The 19471-nt window shown below is 54.4% G+C and overlaps 2 protein-coding genes across 2 annotated transcripts; both read left to right on the top strand.

Annotated features, from left to right (window-relative positions):
• Positions 1-5842: 5842 nt before the first annotated feature.
• Positions 5843-11998, top strand: RAB15 (RAB15, member RAS oncogene family). The gene is made up of 6 exons (XM_023755814.1): positions 5843-5907; positions 6704-6764; positions 7225-7302; positions 7979-8068; positions 9318-9383; positions 9559-11998. Exons 1-6 carry the CDS (start codon positions 5861-5863, stop codon positions 9715-9717), a joined length of 501 nt encoding a protein of 166 aa, XP_023611582.1. The 5' UTR covers positions 5843-5860; the 3' UTR covers positions 9718-11998.
• Positions 11999-15379: 3381 nt separating this feature from the next.
• GPX2 (glutathione peroxidase 2) lies at positions 15380-19205 on the top strand. Its single transcript, XM_006109869.3, has 2 exons — positions 15380-15729; positions 18522-19205. Exons 1-2 carry the CDS (start codon positions 15508-15510, stop codon positions 18870-18872), a joined length of 573 nt encoding a protein of 190 aa, XP_006109931.2. The 5' UTR covers positions 15380-15507; the 3' UTR covers positions 18873-19205.
• The last annotated feature ends 266 nt before the right edge of the window (positions 19206-19471 follow it).

Below are 19471 nucleotides of genomic sequence, written 5' to 3'. Positions count from 1 at the left end.
GAAACCGCTCCAGCTCAGTGCTGGCTCTTCCTCTCGCCTCTCTGCCTCCGCTGCCCAGCGTGAGCCCTCCTGCTTCCCAGAGCTCTTTCCAGTCCCCTGGGCTCCCGAGTCTCATCCTCCCCAGGGAGCTGGTAGCTTCTTCCGCTAACGTTTAACAAAGCTCCGTGTGCCCGCCCCGTGTGCTGGGTGTTACTCCTTATCTCCTAATCCTCACAAAAACTCCCACATCAGGGGCTGTCACCCCATGTTGTAGGTGAGGAAACGGAATCAAAGAGGTTCTGTAGCATTCCCCACACCACACAGGTAACTCGCGGTAAAGGCAGGTTTGGAAGCCAACTCTGGCCACACACCTGGGCTCTGAGTGCCCACACCGTGCGGTTTTCCAGCCAGACTGCCTCCATGCTTCAGGGCTGTCCTTGGAGAGACAGTAATGGTGGGGAGTGTCCTTCCCCCTGGGGGTGCCCTGTCCCCTTCTTCCCACAGTCTCCACTGCTGGACTGGGGAGGCAGTAAGCTCAGCCTTGGTTTACTGCCCTATCTTAGGAGCCAAGTGAGCACCTGTGCCTGTCCCCTGCCCTGTCCCTCTGACCTGACCCGCCCCCTGGGCCCCGAGGAGGGCCTCACCTGTCCCCCGTGTTCTCCGACAGCAGCTCTCACTGCTCCAGGCCTCCGGCTGTGGCCTGGCAGCTGCTGGGGTTGCTGGAAGGGCAGAGGCCTCGCAGCCAGCGACACAGCAGGAAGAGCCGGGAGGCCACGGTACGTCAGGGCCTGGCACTGTCCTTAACTGAGTTTTTCTTGCTAGTGGTCTGTGAAGCGTTCAGAGGGCAGGGACACACGCCCCTGCTCTTGAGCCATGGGCACTCGTCCCTCCTTACACTACTCAATGCCCCGCACTGCATGGGGGCAGAGGTTTTAAAAACAAACAAAAACCTCTGTCAAATACAAAAGTATATTATCTGCCCCTTAGGGCTAGTTGGGCTAGAAAGAAACAAACATTGGAGGCAGCAGGAAGCAGGTCACACGTCTTAGAAGTCGTCTCCCAGCCCCTCACTTGCAATGTCTACCTGCCAGCCGGGGGTAGGGGTGAGGGGGGTAGGGGGGTCATTAGGTAGCAGCGGACAGTCACAGGCTGTGACTCTTGAGGTATCCTGAGGTGCTCTCTTAGAAAATGGGGTGTGCTATGAGGCTGGAAGGTGGGGTCTGGCTTGGCCTGGCAGCTGTGCGGGGACACAGCGCCTTGAGCCTCACTCCGGCCAGCACACTCCTGCCTTAGGCATCCGGCCTCTCTGCCCATCTGTCTGCCCCATGCTCCTCTCGTTACCACTGGCCAGTCCCCTCTGCACCGTCTGGAGGGAGCCGGTTTGATCGGCTTAGCTAGCTCCCCTGGTCCCTCTCCGCCAGGTCACCTCGGAGGTCATCAGCAAGCCCATCGATGGGCCTCCTTTCGGTCAGATATCCACCCTGGTCCAGTCAGGAGCTGCTTTTCTGCAAAGAACACACTGAGCAGAGGCCGTGGGTTGGGCAGTTCCAGCCAGAAAAGGGCACTGGGTGGGGCAGACACCACAGTCAACATATCTGAGGTGCGGGCAGAACGGTGAGCTGCTCGCCATGCCCTCGGCATGTGGCTGGGAGGGGCTCCATCTTCCTGACTCTCCTCCCCGGGCTCCAGGGTCTCTAGGAACCTCTGTGGGAGCTGTGCCGGGTGGTTTGCTAGTTTCTTCACACCTGAGCCGTCCCTGGGCCTGGGACAGGAAGCAGGAGCTCTGTAGGGACACCGAGGTGGCCCTGTCCAGGGTGATGCTCCCGGGCGTGGTGGAATCATGCACTCTCAAGGGGCAAGGCTTCCCTGAAAGTAGGCTGTGGCGGGCTTGCCCCTGTGCGCCCACTGCTTCACTTCCAGACGCCTCGTAATACCAGAGCAGGTGGGGCCCGGGGCGTGGCAGCAAAGGCTCCACAGCCTCAGAGAGGCCACTGGTCGGGTGAGGAGTACCCCGGGTAGGTTTTAAAGAGACAGGTGTCCAGTTCTGGCTCAGCCATAAGATGTGGGAACATGAGTGAGTCAATTACTCGGCCTCTCCGTGTCTCACGATGATTATCTCCACCCCCACCTGCATCATGGGGCTGGCGGGACTGGATCCCCTCGCCAGGGGGGTGCTGTCGTTGTAAGTACGGTAACGAGCCTGGGCTGTGCTTCTGCCTAGAGATGGGCGAGACGGTGGTTCTCAAACTCTGTGTGCTGCCTGATGCTGAGGCTGCAGGTCCGGGGTCCACGCTTGCAGAACCGCTGTCCCCAAAGCTGCTGTCAGACGTGTGATCCATGGACCAGCAGCGTCACCCTCCCCTGGAGCCTTGATGCAGCATCTCGGGCCTCGTCTACCACCTACTGGGGGAGTCTGCATCTCCCCGGGCCTGCGAGCCCCTGGAAGTCTGAGAAGTGCTGCCTTGGGGAGCCAGGCTGAGAACCCATGGGGGTGGGTGGGTGAAGAACCGCTCTTCCTCCTGTAGATTCTGAGGAGGCAGCTGAGAGGGGCGAACCTGTTAGGGTGTGAACCCGAGGGGGCTGAGGCAGACAGCTGCGGGGGAGACGTGGGAAGGAGAGAGGACTCTTCCCCAGGGAAGGTGGAGGAAAGAGAAAATTCTGAGGGACGGAGGTGGGCCTCAGCGTCAAGGCTCCATCAGGCAGCGTCGTGTTGCCCTCGGACAGGCCCTGGTATTCTCTGGAAGGCCTTCCGCTGAGGGGAGGGGACGCACCGGGACCGAAGCCTCCAGCGGGGAGGACAGTAGCTGTGAGGAATGTGAGCGGTGAACACACATCGATTAAACAGTTTGCTGAGCAGCGCGAGGGCCCAGCTGAGGTGACAAAGCATGAGTCTGCAGGCGACTAAACAAGGCCAGTGTTTTGACTGCCCGCCGTGCTCAGCAATGGAAAAAGCCAGCAGCCACTCAAGGAGACGGCAGGGGCCACGGCTGGGCACAGGTCGTGGAGGGCCAGGGGTGGGCTCGCAGGTGGACCCAGGGGAAGGTGCGGGGTGTGGGGGAGTAGAGCAGAAGGAACAGATTCCCCTGAGGATCCGTGGGCTGTTCATCTTTAAATTTATGAAGAGAGGGAGTGGGTGGGGAGAGGAAAATCCCCCCCACCGAAGGCATAGGCTTTCTGTGTTTCTCCCTTAGTGCTTATGAAGAGACAGAACAGAAGCATTTGGCTTCTCTGAGACGTTAAAACAAAGTTTATTGGGTGGTCAGGAGGGCCAAGGTCACAAGTGGTGGGGGTGCTATGAGCCCCAGAGTTCCTGGCCACACAGCTAAGAAGGGAGGGAGGAGGGGCAAGGGAGTCCAAGCCCAGCGCTCACTCCCAGGGTAGCCGGGCACCTTCTTGTCCTCCCTGCCTCTTCCAACAGCCTGCGCTCGTCCTCAGGGGGGTCCCCTAGTGCTGGGATCTCCTCGCCCAGCTCAGCCCTTCTCAGGGACCTTCCGAGAAACAGGGACACCAAGTGTGGTGAAGGCCTCTATGCCTAGTTAGCACACAACTCTCCATCATTCCTTCAAGGCACGTGGTGCATGGGCTGTGGGCCTCAGCAGGCCTCTGCCGTGGCTGTGCTGTCCACGGGCTCTTAGCTCACCCCCGGGGCCTTTGCTTCCTTCCCACTAAGCTCCGAGAGGGCAGGGAGCGTGTGTCGTTTTTGCCACTCTTTGCACTGAGCACCGTGCAGGGCACACAGTTCCCACAGAGTTTGTGGAATACAGGATGTAGAACCTTCTACCCCGGCCCCCACCTTCGGGGTCTTTGGGGCTGCGCTTTGCAGCCCCCTTGTGAGCACTTTGCGCGAGACGCTGCACTAGACTTGCTCGGCTAGTATGAGGATGAGCTAGGTTTACTCTAATGTGAACAAAATTGCTGGTCCCCCCTCCCTCCCCCCCCTCCAGGAAGAAGGCACTGTAGCATGAAGAAAAACAAGAACTTCTTTATTCCCTTCTATGCCAGGTACTGGGGAGAGGCAAATTCTTGACAACTGTTTGTCTAGGGAGGGCGTGAACATGCTCCTGCCCCCACCAAGGCCAGGTGCCCCCTCCCTGTTTCGCCCTCCTCTCTTCACCTCTCCGCACACTCGGAAGAATGGCTGCAGGCACTGTCCGTTGGAAAAGTACAGCTCCATAGAGAGGAATCGGCGTGGGCAGGCAAAATGATTCACGTCTGACCAATTCTATTCAGTTCAGGTTGTTCGTTCTGAACCCTTTCTCCCTCTAATTAAATGATTACTGGTCTCGGTGGTGAGAGGGAAGAGCCTGAACTTCATCTGCCTGAATTTGTGGAAAGCTGGGGACAGGCTGGCTAAGGGCAGAAGTATTCCGGTTGGCAAAGAACTGATGCCCAGGTGGGTTGGCAGCCATGTGGGGAGTTCTAGCTCGAGGCTGTGCAGTGCTGAGCTGTGCAGCCTGGGACTACGGTCCAGAACTCTGCCTTTCCCATGCTCTCCACCGGCAAACTCGTTAACGATGCCCATTCCTGACTTGTCTCCAGGGAGTACACGGAGACTTAAGCTTAATTAACCTATTAGACACAGTTTTGACTCACTGGGCACAGTCAGAGCTGGGAGAGGCGCCGGGATAAAAACCTATCGGCTCATCTCCCTGTCATCACTCAGATTCAAGCCCGTGTGCTGCTGGTGGTGCTGACTTCTCTTGCTGCAAATTCCCCGAAATGTGTTTCTGCCCTGGGCTGGTTTGCCAGATCACTGCGTGCCCCGTGTCCTGTGGCAGCTTAGCCCCTCCGGCCCGAGACCCGTTTGTCTTCCTCTCCCTCCCCCACGACACGCTGTGCCACTGCCTCTTCATCCGGTCCTTGGCAGTCACTCCCGGGCCCCCACTGTGACCGGGATGGTACTAGGGCATGGTGATCGCTGCAGGCGGCTGACGAGCCACCGGGTGCCTGGCACTCGGTGCCACTTGTTCTTTTCAGGGGCCCACTGAAATGACTGGTAATAGCCCCATTTTACAGATGAGGAAATGGAGGCTCGGAGAAGCAAGGTGCCCAGAGTGATAGCTATGAATTTAGTGGCCAGAGTCAGAATTCAAGCTCAGGCCAGACATCAAAGCCCAGGCTCCCAGCAAACCACAGCACCTCCCACAGTAAGCCAGTTAGTCAACAGCAGGTTCCCAGGCCTTCTCCTTGGTGGCCCTTTGCTGGGTGCCAAGGGCTTCATACACACCATGGTGGGAAGCAGTCCTCTCTCTGGGCTCCATGCACCTTCCCCACGTTCAGGACAGCACCATAGCCCCTCCTGATTGTTAATAAGGCAGAGAGAGAAAAACCCAGGCCCATGAGGTGGATCGCTGTTTGTAGGAATTAGCCTTCCCAGACGTCACACATGAGTGAGTGAGACACGTTTGGGGCCGAGGCAGCGATGGAGTGGATCCCCCTGTGATCCTTCATTCACTTCCTGTACCTCAGGCTGTTTACTGCTGACAACTTTCAGCTCAAGGAGGAAGGAGAGCCCCATTCAGAGCACAGGAAACTTCCTTGGGGTCAGTTTTTGATTCAAGAAGGCCCTTACCGCCTGGGCCGGTGTGGCTCAGTGGTTGAGCATCAACCTATGAACCAGGAAGTTACGGTTTGATTCCCAGTCAGGGCACATGCCCAGGTTGTGGGCTCAGTAGAGGGTGTGCAGGAGGCAGCCTATCAATGATTCTGTCTCTGAAATCAGTTATATGTATAGAAGGCCCTCACATCTTACCATCTTTCTGCCAAGTTAAACCAAAGGAGCTCCCTTCAAGTGCGAGCACCCGGCCTTCCTGTTCAGGTCGAGGTGGGCTCTCAGTTCCTACCTCTCGCTCTCTTCCTCTCCCCAGGTGTCGACTTCAAGATGAAGACCATAGAGGTGGATGGCATCAAAGTGCGCATACAGATTTGGTGAGTTGGGTGGGAGGAGAGGACTCGGGCTGCTCCCAAGCTGCCACTGCCACGCGTAAAATCCTGAGGCTTCATCTGGGGCAACTGGCCACTGTTCCCTGGAGAGAAACGGAAGCCTCAAAGCCCATTTCCTGCTCCCAGGAGCCTTAATCTTTGATCTCATTCTGAAGAAACTATGGGATTGACCACAAGTCACCAAAAGTCAGAAAGTGCGCATACAGATTTGTGTTTGCCTTAGAATAAGGCTTTGTCCTCGGGCTGTGCCACCTCATGGTAGGATTGGCAGGAGGAAGGGCTATATATACCCCGCCTATTAGGGTGAGATGCTGGTGAGAGGGCCTCAGTGCAGCGTGGTGCAGTTCCCACAAGTAGCCACAGGGGGCCGCTGTGGCTCTGGCCTCCACTCCTGGCCACACTCACTGCCTTTGCCAGCTGCCTCCCAACTCCAGAGTGGTTTGGGCATTGCCTTCAGAGGATCTGGAGGTGGAGCAGTCCATCCAGTCTGGCCACAGTGACCAAATTCTAGAGAGAGTTGTCAAGGCCCAGTTATGGTTGTGGCTTCTGGTGCAGATGTAGTGAACAAGGCCCACTACCCCTGTCAGCACCGGATGGCCAGGCACCTCTCCTGCAGACTCAGGTATGCTCAGATCCCCTGAGAGACCAAAGCCCCATTAATTTTCACCCTACAGCTCCCCAGTCTTTCCTTCATAGGCACAGGGTCTCTCAGCTCCTGCTCCTCCCTTCTCTCCTGCTTCTACGGTCCCCGCTCTTCTGAGGGACTGGCTTTCTACTGCAGGGACACAGCGGGGCAGGAGAGATATCAGACCATCACAAAGCAGTACTATCGACGGGCCCAGGTGAGCCACCATTTTCAGGGTTCAGAGGTGGGATGCTGCCACCCACACTCCCGGCTCTGGGTGCTTGAGATATCTGTGCCACCCACCCCCAAAATAGGGCCCTTGGGGAGGGGAGCCCCTAGGTGGTCTTTGAGTTGTTCGTGGACCGTTCATTCATCAGTGATTCTCTGAGCACTCACTACAGGCAGGTCACCCACCCTCACCCTCCACCCACCCTGGGCTAAAGACCCAGGTCCAAGTGTTTGGTGGCTTTCTACCTCAGAGAGTTTTGTGGTGGGCCTAGGAAGCAATAGCTTTGGGGGTCTGAGACAGAAGAAGATATATCTGGGTGCTGAGGGGTCCTTATTATGCTAAGCAGAGAGCAGGGAGAGTGGGACCCAGCATTTAAGGCACCACACGGCTTCTGGCCCCATGCCTGTGCGCATCCCCCTCCCCCCCTCTCTCTTGCTCTCTCCCCCAGGGAATATTTTTAGTCTACGACATTAGCAGCGAGCGCTCTTACCAGCACATCATGAAGTGGGTCAGTGATGTGGATGAGGTAGGAGATGCCACCTCACCACTGGAGTGGGGGAGGGCACCTCAGAGGGGAAGGCGAAGGGAGGGCCAGATGGGAAAGGCCGAAGCCCTCGGGGTTGGTGAGCAAACGCTGCCAGGAAAGCTTGCCCTCCACAGCCCGGGATGAAGACCTCTGGGTAAGTCCTCTATAGGGAGAAGCCCAAGCTGCCATGCCCTCCGTGCTCTGTACCCTGCCAGGCTGCCCAGAAGTGAGTTACCCTGTGAACAGCTTCTTCCCCGGAATCTCAGGGCCAGGGGGGATTCTAGTCCTGGCTCTGCCATGGTAGCTGTGGGGCCTTGGGCAAGCCATTTGAACTCTCTTGATTCCACGGTTCCTTATCTGTAGAATGAGGGGTTGGGCTTAAGTCCAATGTCCTTTCCAACTTAGGTACCAGTTGTGCAGTCTAAGGAAGCACTCCCTCATTTAGGCTGGGGCGTGGGTGAGAGCCCCTCAGAATCAGCCAGTGTTTCCTATTCAGACTGTCCCCAGGACACTGTGGTCACCCATGGTTCTTGGGGGAGCCCGGCAGCTGCACCAGTTGGCCACTCTGTCCAGGGCTCTGAAGTTTGGTGCTGCTGTGGAGGCCGGTGTAGATGTGTGTGGGGAGATGGGAGGGAGGCAGCACTCACTGGCGGCTCTGCCTGTCCTCTGTCCCTAGTACGCGCCCGAAGGTGTCCAGAAGATCCTTATAGGGAATAAGGCCGATGAAGAGCAGAAGCGGCAGGTGGGAAGAGAGCAAGGGCAGCAGGTACGTGGCAGTGAGCTGGCCGCATCCATCCCTGGGGTTCTCTGCTACCTTCCAGGCCAGTCCTGAGAGTTGTGACCCAGGATTCTATCACCCCCATCAGGCCCCTCATACCTCCCATGATAGGCCAAGGCGCTGGGTGAGCTGCCATCCTTGAGAGTTGGCTTTCTGCCCTCCGGGACAGTGATTTGGGGTCCACCTGATGCAAAGACCTATTGGGAAGCAACTCTCCCAACTCCAAGTCCCCCAGAGTAAGATTCCCTCTGCTTAAGAGCTCATTCCAGTGCTGGTGATGAGGAAGGACTTCAAGGTGTTGGCTTGTTCTCTAACAGCACCCAGGCATAGCTGCTGTCTTACAGTCCTCCACCCCCTCCTCACCCCTTCCCTATCCTTACACTGGAAGGAGGTAGGAAGGTACATGTGGAATGAAGGGCCCATAGTCAGAGAGGCCCTGGGGGCAAGGAGGGTAGGAGGATGGTGCTGAGGGGATGCCCAAGCACACAGAGGACAGAAAGACAGACAGATGCCACTGAGACAAGTCACCCATCCACTGAGCGTCAGTCTGTGGACTGAAGGGTCCCAGGTTTGATTCCGGTCGAGGATACATGCCTGGGTTGCGGGCTCAATCCCCAGTGTGGGGAGTGCAGGAAGCAGTCGATCAACGATTCTCTCATCACTGATGTTTCTCTCTCTCCCTCCTCTCTAAAATTGATAAAAATATATTTTTTTAAAAAAATAATGCCTAGTTATTGAAGAATCTGAAAGTAGAAGCAGACCCTGCTGGAATAATAGTATTTATTGAGCCCTGCATGTGCTAAGCAAGTGCTTGGAGATGCATGACCTCATTTAATCATTCCACAACCTTGGTTAACAGACGCTGTCATCCATCGCCCTTTAACAGATGGCAGAGCTGGGGCTGAGAGAGAATAAGTATCTTGTCATACAGCTGAATAAGGTCATGCAGCTGTTAAGTGGCAGCACTGATATTCAAGTCGAGGTCTCTTTGCCTCCAAATCCCATGTTGTTCATTAGTGTGCTGTCCTGCCACCACGTTTTGGCGTCTGTTGGGTGCATCTGTGTCTGTGCTAGCCTGGGTCTTAGAAGGAGCTTAGCCTCATCTGAGAAGTCACCTCCTCTGAGAAATTGTCACAACTCGGGATGGGTTGTGAGGGCAATGGCAGAAGTACCTGCAGGTGCTGTGGGCGCCTCCCTTCCCTCCCTGACTCCCTCTCAGGAATGTCCTCTCTTGCAGCTGGCCAAGGAGTACGGCATGGACTTCTACGAAACAAGTGCCTGCACCAACCTCAACATTAAAGAGGTGAGGACTCCCAGGCCCAGCTGCCGGTCCCTGGCTGAGTCTGCAGTGGGGAAGCCAGAGGAGAAGGTGGCAGACAGAAGCCACGAGATGAGGCCTCACCCCTTGGGCAGTTACAGGGCTGCAGGAGGAAGAGGAGGGTACAATGGACTAACCCGCACCCCTTGGTTTTCCCCAGTCTTTCACGCGTCTGACGGAGCTGGTGCTGCAGGCCCACAGGAAGGAGCTGGACGGTGTCCGGACGCGTGCCAGCAAAGAGTTGGCATTGGCAGAGCTCGAGGAAGATGAGAGCAAACCTGAGGGCCCAGTGAACTCTTCCAAAACCTGCTGGTGCTGAGGGCCCTGCGTGGAGCACCCACGAGTCCCCCCTCCCCTCAGGAGGCCTGCGGCAGACAGGGAGTCCGGGCTTTGCCCTTCTCCTCTCATCTGGGTGACCCCGTGGAACATCAGTAGCTGCTACTCCCCCAGCCTGGCCTTGAGGGTGGCTCCGCTGTCACCTCTGAGCGGCCCCCAGCCTCTCCCCCGTTTCCCGCCGCAGCCTGCTATGAGCCCCGATGAGCTCCCCAGACAGCGGCGTCCCGGGCTGAGGCCACTTTGAGGCTCCTTCTCAGTGCATCTTGTCTCCTGTCCGCTTTTCTCTCTTCTTCCCACTTCTCTCTGTCCCCCCACGCCCTGAGCCCGGTGCGTCCTGCTTTGTGGCTGCTGGTGCAGCTCCTTTCTTTCCTTTCTTCCTAACCCTGTCCAGGGGGATGGACTCCAGCTCCTGGGAGAACCCCCACCCTGCTCTGTGGGTGGGCCAGAGGTGGGGAGCTTCTGCCCACCTCCCCTCCCCACGTCCTCCTTGGGCCACAGGCCCTCCTCACCACTGACCTGGGAACGTGAAACATCGGGTGGGGAGGAACCTGGTCCTCAGCCTGGGGCTGCCCTACCTCTCCCAGCTCGGGCCTTGCTTGGCTGCCTGCCCGCCTGCCTCTTGGGGAACTGGGCTCAGAGGCAGGTGCTTCAGAGGAAAAAATAAATGACGAGGAATGACAGGGAGAAAACCTCACCTCCATTCTCTACCTCCCGTGCCGCACGTACACAATTCCTCCCACCTGGGCTCCTGGATTAAAGACCTGAACCAAAGCCTGAGGGCACTGCAGGGGCAAGGAGAGCCGGGGCAGTACTGAAGGACTAGTTCCTCTATATCAGGTTACGAGCAAGGGAGAGCAGGCCAGGGGGGAATACGGACTCCCTGGGCCCTTCAGTTCTTGTGTGAGAAGAGCATTTCCCACAACCCCCTGGCAGGTGAGAGGTGGGCCTTCACTGACCCCAGCCTTCAGCTCAAGGTTTTCACGAGACCCAGAGTTTGTGGGAGAGGAGCGGGGACTTCCTGGGAAGAAGGGAGGCAGGCCCTGAGGAAGTGCTCGGTGCTGTTCTCTTCCTTCTTCCAGACAAAGTGCTCATCTTGCCCCTCTGGCTCCCGAGGGCAAGGCTTGCAGGTTTGCCAGCCTCACTGTGGCTGCAGGTGGCGGGAACAGGACTCCTGCAGGGCTCTCTGTTCAGGAAGAAGGTGTTTAACCCCATATGGCCCAAGAGTATCCCGAAGAGGCCCTTTGAGGAAGGGACAAGCCAGTGACCAGCCCCAGCAGGGCTCCTGCGCCCCTTCCACAGTCGGAGGATCATCCTTAAGCTACATATTAGCTGCATGGCATGGCTGGGCCTGGAGCTAAAAGGAACAACTGGGCATTGAGCATTCACCAACTAAGGCCAAACTCCAGGGCACACCCACGGGAAGGATTAAGAGCCCCGCTTCCTTACTCCAAAAATGGGGTGTGGGCATGAAATCACTAACCCTTTCTTCCAGGCGTATCAGGCCAGGGTGACTCAGGACGCAGGGAGGGGACGGGTTAGCAGAGTGGAAGGAAAGGAGGGCAGGAGCAGTCAGTGGTTGGCAGGTGAAGAATGGAGAGCTGGCTGGGGATGCTTCCTGAGACTGGCTCCTCGGGTGTCAGGACACCAGCAGCATCGCCTGGGGGTGGGAGGGCGGTCACTCAGCCCTCAGAGTCCGCTCTCAGAGTGCCCTCAGCCCAGACTTCAGAGAGGGGAGGTCATACTCGCCTTGGCTCCCACCCGGGGCCAGTATTGCAGCTCTCCCTGGGGACAGGCTGAGCACCTCAGGACACACACGGGAACTGTTTTAACTGTGCCCCAGGGGTTCTGGGAGGGGAAGCAAGAGGCAAGATTCTAGGGCTGATTAGCCCCATTCAAGGGCCGCAGCTGGGGAGGGGTGGGAGCCGGAGGACGGTTGGGATGTTAGGGTGCATTACATTCATCAGGTTCCAGAGGTGGCCTCCCACCCCTACACTTCTCCAACCCAGGAGGTGGCCTGGGTCTGGCATTAGGCCTGGACTGTTGAACAGGCAGGCACTCCTGCCTGCTTACACCTCCCACCTCTGCACCTGCTGTCCTGAGGCTCAACCCAGCCCCGGCCCTGGCCCTCCACCTGCTCCTGACCCCCCATCTCCCTGTGACGGGTGAACTCTGTGTGCTGTGTCTCGGGTCCAGTAAATGAATTGTGAGCAGGGTTCATCTATTTTAAACACAGATGTTTACAAAATAAAGACTATTTCAAACCACAGGTATGGATGCCTGTATGCGTTCCTGGGAATAGGTCTCGCTCAGCCCCCGGCAGTGAAGGGGAGAGGCAGGGCTGGTGGGAGAGGCTCCAGAACCCTAGAGCAATGGCAGTAGAAGGACCATGGGAGTGGCCAGCATCTTCCATGCTCCCCCTTTCCTGATGCCACCTGCAGGGGAGCCCCGAGCAAAGTCCCATTGCAAGGCGATGGGCTTCTACTGCAGAAGTAAGACTGCGCAGAATCATTGAGGGAGTCATTAAAGCCAAGAAGGTTCTCAGCTGTCAGATGAGAACAGGCTTTCCTGAAGGCATGAGGAGGGGCGAAGTCATCTTTCAGACGTTCATCCTAGCCCTGTGACTGAGTACTCCGGGGGAGCAAGGCAGACTGGAATCCTGGCTGTCTGGGTGGCGGCGGCTGTTGAATCCTCTACTTTGGGGTATAGAGTTGATGGAAGAAGCAGAGAATGGGGGTGAGGATCAATTGAAGGAGGAAGGAGTAAAACAAGGCAGGGCAAGAGTCTAAGATCTTACCCTGCACTTTCCAGTTGAGAGAGCGCTTGTAATACTTGATCGTATCTGGTGAGATAAGTTGGGTGATTTTCCTGGTTCAACGGATAAGGAAACAGGTGTCTAGGGGCCCCAAGTCACAGTGGCAGAGTCGTGGCTCGAGACAACGGAATTGAAATCTCGGGAGGGGAAAGCTTTGTCCTCTCTATTTAGGAAAATCTTCATAAGCAATTCTCATTTGCAGCCAGAGTTGAGAACCACTGGCCTAAGCTTTCTGCCTGCTAAGCCAGTGCAGTTACCAGAACCACTACTGTCCCCGTGGAAAGCTGTGGGAATCGCACACTCAGTGCATGTCACAAAGATACCAGCTTCTGGAAAGCGGGCTGGTTTGAGGTAAAGTTGGACAAAGAGGAATTTTAGGAGAGCCTTATCAATATAATTCAGTTGTGAACGGTAAGAACCTGGGTGACTCAACGCTGTACCTAGAGAGAAAAATGGCTTGTACCTGAGGGAGAGGGAGCCCCCACCCCTCAGCTCAGGAACTTCCGGGGCCTTCCTGGAGAGGTCACAGGAGGGCAGCCCACAGGAGGTGCCGGGAAGCCCCGAGTACTGGAGAACTCTCGGCATGCCCGTCAATCTGCCAAGTTCATGTTAAAGTTTAGCCCACTGTCAAGGCCAAGTCCTTCTGACGCAGTGGCTTGCTAGAGACATTTATGGGCTGCTTCTGGGAACTCCACCCAGCCTTTCCTGCTACCTCTTCTGCTGGCCAGATTCCACGACCACTTAGGTAATGCAGGCTTGTTCCTAGGGAGCTGCCCGTTGAGACGGGTGGGTTCCCACGTGCTATCAGCAGCCATGGGACAGGCTACAGAAGACAGACCAGTCGGGCACCCTCTGCGGAGTAATTCTCCATCTTCACAGATCAGATTCTCAAGCCTGGCTGCTGCCAGCCTCGCTTATTTGTCTTAGGAGACAGTTCCCAGTGGACCTGTCCCTGTAAAAACTGTCTCTAGTAAACATTTGCATTGTTATTGAAATCTCTCTCTAAACTCCCCAAGCCAGGTAAAGCCTAATTGCCAGTTTTACCGCTGGAGATGCAGTAAAAAAGCAGGTGATTTGTTGAGTTGGTGGGTGCTTGGGGGAATGAAGTGGAGCGTTAGGTGTTTCTAATTCCTGTGGGCTCCCAGGGGTGTGCTCACACCATGACAAGCCTTAGCAGGTCCCCAGGTGGCCTGCAATACCCTACAATGTAGGGCCTACATGGCTGGTGCTGCAAATGTCATGGGAGGCCTCGCTGGGTCTAGAACCGCTGCAGCTTGACTCCCTGCAGACTTCCCTTCTGGTGGGGTGGGACCAGCACAGCCCTCTGGAAAGTCTTTGGGACGGAGCCTTGGTCTGAGAAGAGATAAGTGTAGCTCATCCCTTCTGAGTTTCCCCACCTGCTGTGCAACTCCTGTCACCCCTACCTGGCCACAGCCGATTGCATCCTCACAACCCCATGGGGGCAGGATGTGGGGTGAAGAAAGAGAAAAGATAGGGAATGTATAAAATGAAGTCATTTTAACCAAGCTGCTAAAATTATTAAGTTAAGGAAATTGAGGCATGAGGAAATACTCCATTCTTATTCTAATGAGCCTGGCATCATTAACTTAAACTTTTTAGTCCTGCATCAATGCCCGGATATACATCTGGGCCTCCAGGTGACCCTCTAATTATCCCCTGAAAGACCCACCTATACATCCACCTGACATTCATTATCCAGACCACCAGGACTTGACCTGACCTCCTGGTCCCATCTTTCCGACCACCTGGCAGCCTTCATCCTGACTGCCTGGCATCTGACTGGCAACATTCTGGACCAATCCTAGGGCTAAGCAAGCAGGACTGATAATTCTCAAGAATGTACTTTTTACTATAAGAATGTTTAAGTTTTCTTTCTTCTTTGGAACACTTCTGGGGTTTTGTCCAGCTATGTTCCCAGTTTGCAAACTCCAAGATCCTGAAATAAATCTCTGAGTTATTTCTAGCAAGGCCTCCAGACTTTATGAGTCAGGGTAGGAGATGGCACGGTGCAGGGGCAGACGTTCTTGAAAGCAGGTGACCTCACTCATGGGAAGACTGTACAAGACAAACACAACTTCATCTCTTCAGCCTGGTACAAGCCGAGGCACCGAAAGCCATCCTATATAATAAAAGCGTAATATGCAAATCGACCGAAGGCGGAATGACCAGTCGCTATGACGCACACTCACCACCAGGGGCCAGACGCTCCCACAGGGGGAGTGCTGCTCAGCCACAAGCCAGCTGACGGCTGGTGAGTGCAGCAGCGGTGGCGGGAGCACAGGCGGGGCTGAGAGGACCCCCCCACCAGTGCACAGGGTCTCTAGTTATTTTATAAAAATCATACACTGTGCCCCAAGGTCTCCTTTGATTTAGTGGGAAGCAACAGCCAAAGAGAAAACTGTGAACAGTAATATGTATATTTCAGTTTTAGTCTGAGTCAAGGGGACATGCACTCCAATTCTCTCCCTCCCATTTCAGATCTCAGCAGACCCTGGCTTCTCCATTGCAGGGTTCAGAACTTGGCACTCAGCAGGCCCTCAATAAATGTACGTGCCATGTGAAACAACTTGCTGGGGCAAGTAGGAGTCAATCCTGGGTCCCTCCCTCCCTTTTTTCCTCCAGGGCGACCTTTGGGGCTCTGGTTTCCTGGCAAGTAGTGAATTATTCATGTCTGTTCATAGATATCAAGTTGGCCCTCCCAGGTTGCCAGCAGGGTAGGGCAGGGAGGTGGCTTTGTTTAGTCTGTAAATAGGAGGAGCAACCTCCTTGTTCAAACAGCCCTTGCAGGTGGGTGACGGTTTTTGCTAAGTCATGCTGAGGATGCTCAAAGCTCCATTGTGAGAGCCTTCCTGCCCTTCCAGGCTCCTCCTCCTCCCCACCCCTTTAATAGATCCTTAAGTGGGCTCCCGCCACCTGCCAGGCTCACCCTGCACCTGCACCATGGCTTTCATTGCCAAGTCGTTCTACGACCTCAGTGCTATCAGCCTGGATGGGGAGAAGATAGATTTCAATACATTCCGAGGCAGGGCAGTGCTGATTGAGAACGTAGCATCGCTCTGAGGCACAACCACTCGGGACTACACCCAGCTCAACGAGCTGCAATGCCGCTATCCCCGGCGCCTGGTGGTTCTTGGCTTCCCTTGCAATCAATTTGGACATCAGGTGAGGGGTCCCTTGTATCGCACACAAGGGGTTGGGTTGTCTAGTAGGCTAAGGGGAGGGGAGAAAGACTGTGTGTTGGAGTGTCTGGAATCGGGGGCGTGTTTTGTCAATGTAGGTCTTTAGTACATGTGACTACCAAGGGGAAGTATACATATGATTCTGTCTGTGATTAAAGACCGAGGGTGTGGATTTTTTTTATTTTTTATTGCTTATTGTCTTCCCACTATGCTCAGTGAGGGCTGGTACCAGGTCAGTTTTTCTCTCTATTGTATTATCAGTGCCTCGGATATAGAAGATACTCATTAAATATTTGCTAAATGAATGAATGGAGGAAATAAAAAGATCAAGAATCACAGGAGGATGGAACTGACTCAGGAGACCTTAGTTCTCGCTAGTGTGGGTTCTGCTACTTAATGGCTCTGTGCCCTAGGAGGAGTCACTCACTTTTTCTGCTTTAGTTTCCTCATCTCTAAATTGGGGAAAATACCACTTATCTCATAGGATTATTGTGAGGTTTCGAGGATAAGGTATACAAAAGTAATATGCAAATGCAAGCAACTTTATTGTTTAGATTGAAGACTTTTATTTGCTTGTTTGAAATCAGCCAAGTGGAGAGTGAATTTGAGGGAAAGCTAAGGGTGTTATGTCTCCTCCGGGCATCACAGGCACCTCTTTGTCTCTGATTAATGGGTCAAGTTGTTATAGAGCTTCAGCCCACACAACTCAAGTTATCTTTTAGGGGTTCTTCTATTTTCACGTATTGTTTTAACAGCACAAGAAGGCAGAATGTCCTCAACTGAACCCTCTCATTATAATCCCTTAGCTCAATTCATAGTGGCATGAAGAGAAGGAAGAGATTAGCAGAGATGTATGCAGGAAGACAAATGTCATTGGCTGTGACAAACCTGAGCCCACACCATTACTGCTCTGATTGTTCCTTAAATGTCTCCGTCTGTTTCTAGCCTTGGCCAAAGCAGAAGAGATAGAAAGGGCAAAACCTCTTCATTTTGTGTTTTTTTTTATTTTTAAAATATTTTTATTGATTTCAGAGAGGAAGGGAGAGGGAGAAAGAGATGGAAACATCTATGATGAGAGAGATTCATTGATTGGCTGCCTCCTGCATGCCTCACAATGGGGATCCAGCCCTCAACTAGGGCATGTGCCCTGATCAGGAATCAAATTGTGACCTCCCACCCTAGCTGGTTTGGCTCAGTGGATAGAGTGTCAGCCTGTGGACTGAAGGGTCCCAGGTTTGATTCTGGTCAAGGGCACATGCCTAGGTTTCGGACTTGATCCCCAGTGGGGGGCGTGCAGGAGGTAGCCGATCAATGATTCTCTCTCATCATTGATGTTTCTATCTCTCTCTCCCTCTCGATTCATCTCTGAAATCAATAAAAATATATTAAAAACAAACAAACAAAACCCGTGACCTCCTGCTTCATAGGTCAATGCTCAACCACTGAGCCACGCCAGCTGGGCTAAAGCAAAATTTCTTTATAGGTGTCTCTCTGGCCTGGAGGTGCCTCCAGACTCACATCATCACTCTCAGCTAGCTAGTTGCTGGAGGGAGTCCACAACCTACCAGTAGCCAGACAGCCATTTGCATTAGAGAGAAGAAGCCTAATAGAGATGGATTCTGGGCTCAAGATGTCATGACGGCCTAGAACTGACTGTACTAATTGGTCCTAGTAGGTCAGAAGCAGGGACTTTCTCCCAGAGGGAGATACCTGACTCTTACTAGACTTGGAGGGGGGAGGAAAATAAGGGTTTCCATGGGTCATTTGGGCACATCATGGGTGGGGAATGCTGAGTGGGGACAGATCGGTGATTGCAGCGGGAGGGACAGATAAGTAACAGGTTCAGGCTAAAACATTCACAGCTGAGCAGACTGAGTGTGAGGGGCAGGAGTCTTGGGATAGCAGTCCAGAAATGAAAGGAATGATAGTTACATATTCACAATCTTTAGCCCTCAAGCACTTAATTTCCTTAACTCCCTCTTCCCCTGGTCTATTCCAGAACCCTAAACCCTCTAACTCCCAAACCCTCCATCCTATTAATTCATCCCTGTTAGTCACTAAGTAACTACATTTAGAATACATTCACTGATGTCTCTAAGGCACTTTGCCTTGTGGCACCTGAAAACTAGACTTCCTTGGATGGGGGTCTTCCTTCAGCAAAGCTCCCTCCTACTTGCACTTCAGATGTAGGACAAGGCAGATGAAAGCAAGAAGCGCAAACCCCATCCCCCTCGGCCTCCATTTCATCCTTGGCTTGAGGAGCTGAGTAGGGCAAAGGCAAAGGCCTCAACATTCACATGTAATCAAAAGCAACAGAGGCAAAGCCAGGGCACAGGAAGGGCAAAATGGTCACAGGATGTGTGTGTAGGCATGTGTGGGTAGGTAAGTAGAAGGAGAGTTCTCTGTAGTACGACCTGAGCCTCCTTTCCCTTTCTATTGCCCTGAACTTAAGGTTCCTTGAGATTCAGACAGATACACTAAGAACTGCTCAGGGTAGATTGGAGAGAGAAACAATAGTTCAAAATGCTAAATCTCTCAGTAGAAGAACAGCCAAGATGGGAACTGCAAAAACTTTCAGAACTGGCCTAGCAAGACATAATAGCTGTGAGAGGGAAAACACCAAGTCAAGGGGAGGGCAGAGCAAATGAAGAAGGGAAGAAAAAAGTAACACAGAAAAGAATGATCCTGGGGAGGAGTCTAGAAGGTGAAAGGTTTGCTTTGTGGACCCTTCATTTCCCCTTCCTTTCTCCATGCTCTGTCTTTTTCCTCCCCCAGGAGAACTGTCAGAATGAGGAGATCCTGAACAGTCTCAAGTACGTCCGCCCTGGGGATGGATTCCAGCCCACCTTCACCCTGGCCCAGAAGTGTGAGGTGAATGGTCAGAATGAGCATCCTGTCTTCGCCTACCTGAAGGACAAGCTCCCCTACCCCTATGATGACCCATTTTCTCTCATGACCGATCCCAAGTACATCATTTGGAGCCCAGTGCGCCGCTCAGATGTGTCCTGGAACTTTGAGAAGTTCCTTATCGGGCCGGAGGGGGAGCCCTTCCGACGCTACAGCCGCACCTTCCAAACCATCAACATCGAGCCCGACATCAAGCGCCTCCTCAAAGTTGCCATATAGACGCGGGCTGCTCAGCACACAGATCTCCTCCTCCATCCAGCCCCTGAGTATCTCTCCTTAGGATTCAGAGTGTCCTCGGGAGACACGGCTGGACCTGAGCTTTCCCCTGAGGTCATTCTCCTTCCTCAAAGAGCCTTGCCTTTCCCATCAGCCTGTTTCTCTCCCAACCTTCTGGTTGGTGATTCAACTTGGCCTCCAAGACGTAGGCGAGCTCTGGGCCTTCACAGAATGATGGCACCGTCCTAAACCTGTCTGGGCGGGGTCTGAGACATGTGAACAGCCCGTGCCAGCCTGCTAGCTGAGTCCAATAAATGGCAGGTGTGGAAATGGCCAGACGCTCTGTGTCTTCTTCCTTGACAGGGTGGAGGGATGGTGCAAACTGCAGGGGGGCCAGAGGAGCTGGCAGCACACCAAGGCTTGGGAGAGGGAGGCTCTGATCAAGGGGACCCCCTAACTGCTGCCTGGAAAGCAGGCCCTGGTCAAGTTCTGCGAGGCAGGTGGAGTGGCAGGAAAGTAAATTGTTTTATTATTTTATGGCTCTTCTCCAGAACTGTGGGAAGGAGGTGGTAAAGAGGAGGGCAAGACAATGGGCCCTTCGG

Source organism: Myotis lucifugus, unplaced genomic scaffold, assembly GCF_000147115.1.
Source record: "Myotis lucifugus unplaced genomic scaffold, Myoluc2.0 scaffold_85, whole genome shotgun sequence".
In the NCBI taxonomy this organism is placed as follows: Eukaryota; Metazoa; Chordata; class Mammalia; order Chiroptera; family Vespertilionidae; genus Myotis; species Myotis lucifugus.
Note: the sequence above shows the minus strand (reverse complement) of the source record. Positions and strands in the feature narration are given on the sequence as shown.

Coding starts and splice junctions, on each gene's coding strand:
- RAB15 (XM_023755814.1), top strand. CDS start 5,861: ATGAAGACCATAGAGGTGGATGGCATCAAAGTGCGCATACAGATTTG. Junction 5,908..6,703: donor AAAGTGCGCATACAGATTTG/GTGAGTTGGGTG, acceptor TTTCTACTGCAG/GGACACAGCGGGGCAGGAGA. Junction 6,765..7,224: donor AGTACTATCGACGGGCCCAG/GTGAGCCACCAT, acceptor TCTCTCCCCCAG/GGAATATTTTTAGTCTACGA.